The 4,031-nt window shown below is 46.1% G+C and overlaps 2 protein-coding genes across 2 annotated transcripts; one reads left to right on the top strand and one right to left on the bottom strand.

Annotated features, from left to right (window-relative positions):
• Positions 1-428: 428 nt before the first annotated feature.
• Positions 429-881, top strand: LY89DRAFT_679004 (uncharacterized protein; the record flags this gene model as incomplete). The annotated part of the gene is made up of 1 exon (XM_018213788.1): positions 429-881. The coding sequence occupies one exon, from the start codon at positions 429-431 to the stop codon at positions 879-881; it is 453 nt and encodes a 150-aa protein (XP_018060516.1).
• A 570-nt stretch (positions 882-1,451) lies between these two features.
• On the bottom strand, positions 1,452-3,834 carry LY89DRAFT_712698 (amidase signature enzyme; the record flags this gene model as incomplete). Its single annotated transcript, XM_018217998.1, has 11 exons — positions 3,669-3,834; positions 3,523-3,602; positions 3,238-3,493; positions 2,781-3,144; positions 2,569-2,668; positions 2,297-2,519; positions 2,004-2,133; positions 1,882-1,972; positions 1,736-1,827; positions 1,607-1,687; positions 1,452-1,554 (listed from the first exon to the last, which is right to left on the bottom strand). The coding sequence occupies exons 1-11, from the start codon at positions 3,738-3,740 to the stop codon at positions 1,454-1,456; spliced, it is 1,590 nt and encodes a 529-aa protein (XP_018060515.1). The 5' UTR covers positions 3,741-3,834.
• Positions 3,835-4,031: the final 197 nt, after the last annotated feature.

The following is a 4,031-nucleotide window of genomic DNA, read 5'->3' as shown; positions in this document are numbered from 1 at the left end:
GTTGTAGAATAATGTTGGTTTTAAAAGTGCTTGTTTTAGTGTAAAAAAATAGCCGACTAAGGGGGGCGGCCGATTAGGGGGGGGTGTTGACTTATGGCTCATCGGGCCATCCTTTCACTCTCCTAGCTTAAAACAAACGTCCTTAGCGCCCGGCGCATCCTTGACACATAAGGGACGGGTCGACTGAGCTACTGTCTGGACATTCCTACACTGTAAAAGCTCTTTGCAACCCGCATCTCCATCGTTATATTTAGTCTTCACTGCCGCTCTTATCGAGTAATAAGAAAGATTGTATTTATTTCGTTACCACTCAGCCTCAGCATCTCTTTCTTATAAATCAATACTCATTGATTTGAGCTTCTTTCCGATGGATGTCAGTCTGATTTTCCAACGAATCTCATCGTCGAGGTCAAGGCATTGGCGACTTGATGGGTTCGACACTGAGGTCGCGCCTACCGTCTTCATCTCCCCTATTCTTCCAGGAAGGGATTCACCACCACCTTATCACCTGGGGTGTAATCTCAATCCACGCAAGAACATTGATCACTGCATCGGACTACAAGCATACGGGCATCGAAGAGACTGAAATCGAGGATATAGCTGCAGATAGCATCAAAAGGCTTGACAACTGGAGTGAGCGCTTGGATCTTTGGAATGTCTTGAAGACGATTACTGTGGGATCCGGATTTCGACTCGATGATCCCGTCGCGGAAGGAATACCTGGGATCTGGCTTGCGTTAAAGTATCAGCTCGAGCGAAGGTACCTGCCCGTGTCTCGGCTGAGAGAGATCTGGAAATCTTATGCTATTGAGCTGCCTCCGTCGCTTGACCTTGAGAAACTGCGGTGGGTATCCGACTCCACGATTCCATTTCCCTTGTGAAGCTCCCGACTGGACACTTGGTCATTTTCAAAGGGGCAGTACGAGTCGTTGCAAGAATATACCACGAGCTCCGAGAGCTATTACGAATGCCACCGCATCCTAATACCATGAGCCGACCCTGGTATATTGTCACCCACGGGCAAGCTCTTGGCTGCATTGGACATTCCTACCACTGTTCTCACTGGCAGAGTTCCGTTTTAATAGGTTGAAAAGATGCACAAGTGATTTCTCTTGGTACTAATATGTACATTGGGAGTGAGAGACAACCCTAACTACCCTAACGTTCTTCGTCCAAAACAATTTAACCAGACTACTAAATGAATGTGAATCAATAAATACCAGAAGCATAATAGACTAACAGAGGTGAAACATCGTTGACTCGTTCCATCATTCTCCAATTGCCTACAACATATATCCATTCTGTCATTTCAAATAGTGGAAGGCTTCACGACCTGATTTCTCTCATCCATGATAACGTTGCACTATCAGCGTGGATGAGATTATCTGGCGAATCCACTTGATTTTATTGGCCATCCTTAATGGCTCATCCACCGTGCATTTTGAAATGTGATTCAAGAGGGACCCGCCTGAGTGATATTCAAGCACGAACCCGCATAGAACTGGTTCTTGTAAGCCTGGGACTTGACGGTCTCAAGAATTTCCATATCCATATCTGGTAAAGTTAGCGGATTACACAACCACTTGAAGGGCAAGCGATTTCTAACCTCTTGACCCCAGGAGAGATGCAATAACGCCATACTTCTCCTTTACGTGGCTGGCCTGTGAGAACACCGGAAGCTGGCTAACTAGTAAATCTGTTAGTTGGCAGTGTGTTAGGTTAGAGGATCAAGTACCTGGGAACACGATTTCGGGCTGCCCAGCCATTGGGCTTTGAAACGCTGGCCGCATACCCCAACTAAACTCTTTACGGACTCTCTCGGCAGGACTAGGTAGATGGGCTTAGTAACAGTGATTTGACTCCGGTCGAAGAAAGACCTACGCCAGACGGAAAATATCCCGAGCCTCTGGCTCTCCGAATTTGAAAGGAGTCACCATAAAAGAACGGGAACCAAATATGCCATCGATGAATCCTTCAAATTGTTCTCGCTTGGTTTGGATAACTTTTGAAGTGTTCAGGTTGCATTCGCGCTCTATTTATCCACCTCAATTGTGCAAGTGGATTGACGTAGGGCTGGCGCCCAAACTTTGCTTGGTATTCGGCTCGGAAGGTGGCCTTTTCATGGTATTGGCCCTAGATCAAATGGTCGTAGAGAACTTAGATATTCTTCTACTAGAAGGATACATGCATATTATATACTGCTAAAAATGATTAAACCGGGGCGAAATAATCCTCAAAACTCTCTTTGATATGAGTTTGAGAGTTTTTCCATTTCTCATTAAAGTCAATTACGCACCTCTTCACGCTCAACAGTATTTTTTAAAGCGGAGACAGTCTTGTCGTACATGTTTTGAGCAGCTTTGTCTTCGATTGGAAATAGATGGGTGGGATAGATAAGCGTTGGACGAGTGTCCTCGGCATGGTCCTCTATGATAGATGGCGTTGTATGAAAGAGATGTTGAGACACAAGTTCTAGAACATGGTAATTCCTGGATAAGACGCCGATGATATCTAAATCGCTAGCCGCGCTTAGAGCTGTCTTTTGGTGATTGCTAGAGTAATACTCACTTGTGGATTAACACTACACTGTCGATACTGACGGTCCCTCTGGAAGGTCGGAAGCCATATACGGACTGACTTGCTGCGGGGACGCGGACACTTCTTCCAGCTGTATATTGTGAGTGACAAGAACTCTGGGTAGGGTAGTGGGGGAGATAACATACTGTCAGTCCTAATGGTGAAGTTAATCTAGTCGTAAGCCCCAGCAGCAGCTCCAGCACCGAAGCTACTGCCTCCAGGAGAGCGAAGACCGTCGCCACGTGGATTCCATGGTGCATGGAAATCGACACAGTCGCCGGTGGGATCCTCGGCATCGGCGAACTGGCTCATGCCTGTCTTCCCTACAATCACAACCCCAAGATCAAGTAAGCGTTGAATAGCTGGGGCGGACTGTGATACACTCCCATACAGCTCGCCGTACGCCTTCGAAGATGTAAAGGTCTTTACTCTAGCAATGTTAATGTTGTCTTTAATAGTGACCCGCAGTCCGTTGAGATGCTTGTTTGCGGATGGTGGGTAGTATAGTTGAGACGGCACTGCGATCGCAAGATTGGGTGCTGCTTCTGGTATCGATGCATTCATATACTTGATTTTGTTTTGAGTGTTAGCATCATCTAGGCTAGGCAAGTAGGAGATGAACAAGATATTGAGCATTCACTGCTAGGACTGGGTTTGAACCAGCGATGCTACGAAAGCACTTTGGCTATCTGGGAATAGCTTCCAAAGGCGAAAGAGACCCTCGTTCGATGAGAAGTAGGGCCCATCGAGTAATTTTTTGCTTGCTGCTAAGCTGCGGTCTACAACAAATCCAACTCGTTTGACACCAATCGAGCAAAGGTACTGCGAAAATAAAGCTGAAAGCTCGGTGGCTACTAGCGAGGCCCGTATTAAAATGACTATCTCCAGAAAGTAGTTATCGAAGACATCATCCACGCTATAGAAATATTTAATAGCGTCTTCAACCGAAAGGAGAAAGCTTCGTTATCGGCGCTGATAACGGTAGTGGGAATGAAACCGGTAAGCAGCTCTAGATTGAAATCATGCTAAGCATGGCCAACGTCAGTAAATTGGGACATTATAAGGATAATTAACTCAGACATCTGACCTACTCGCTCGTGGTGATTAGTGACGAAAGTTTTGCTAGGTAGCGATATGACCGAGGACGATGACAACACGGACATGGACACCGAAGGGCTAGAGCTTGAAAATGGTTTGCCATCTAGACTTAGATGAGCTCCAGCTCCGACTTCTTAGCGGCAGGTCTAAAAGCAGGAGAGACGCCCTTGGTAGCAGCCATTAACAGAAGATAGGCCGTTGGAAGAAAACGATCGTGGAAAGGGTAAACTGAAACCACATCGTGGTCGTCGAGAATTTGCGAGTTTGAAGGTTTAAGTTTATCAGACGAGGGATTGTTGGTTGCTCGGGCGCTACTAGCTTCAAGCGAGAAATGCTAATAAATAACTTAAAATTTA

The sequence above is a fragment of the Mollisia scopiformis genome (assembly GCF_001500285.1).
Source record: "Mollisia scopiformis unplaced genomic scaffold LY89scaffold_52, whole genome shotgun sequence".
Taxonomy (NCBI): Eukaryota; Fungi; Ascomycota; class Leotiomycetes; order Helotiales; family Mollisiaceae; genus Mollisia; species Mollisia scopiformis.
Note: the sequence above shows the minus strand (reverse complement) of the source record. Positions and strands in the feature narration are given on the sequence as shown.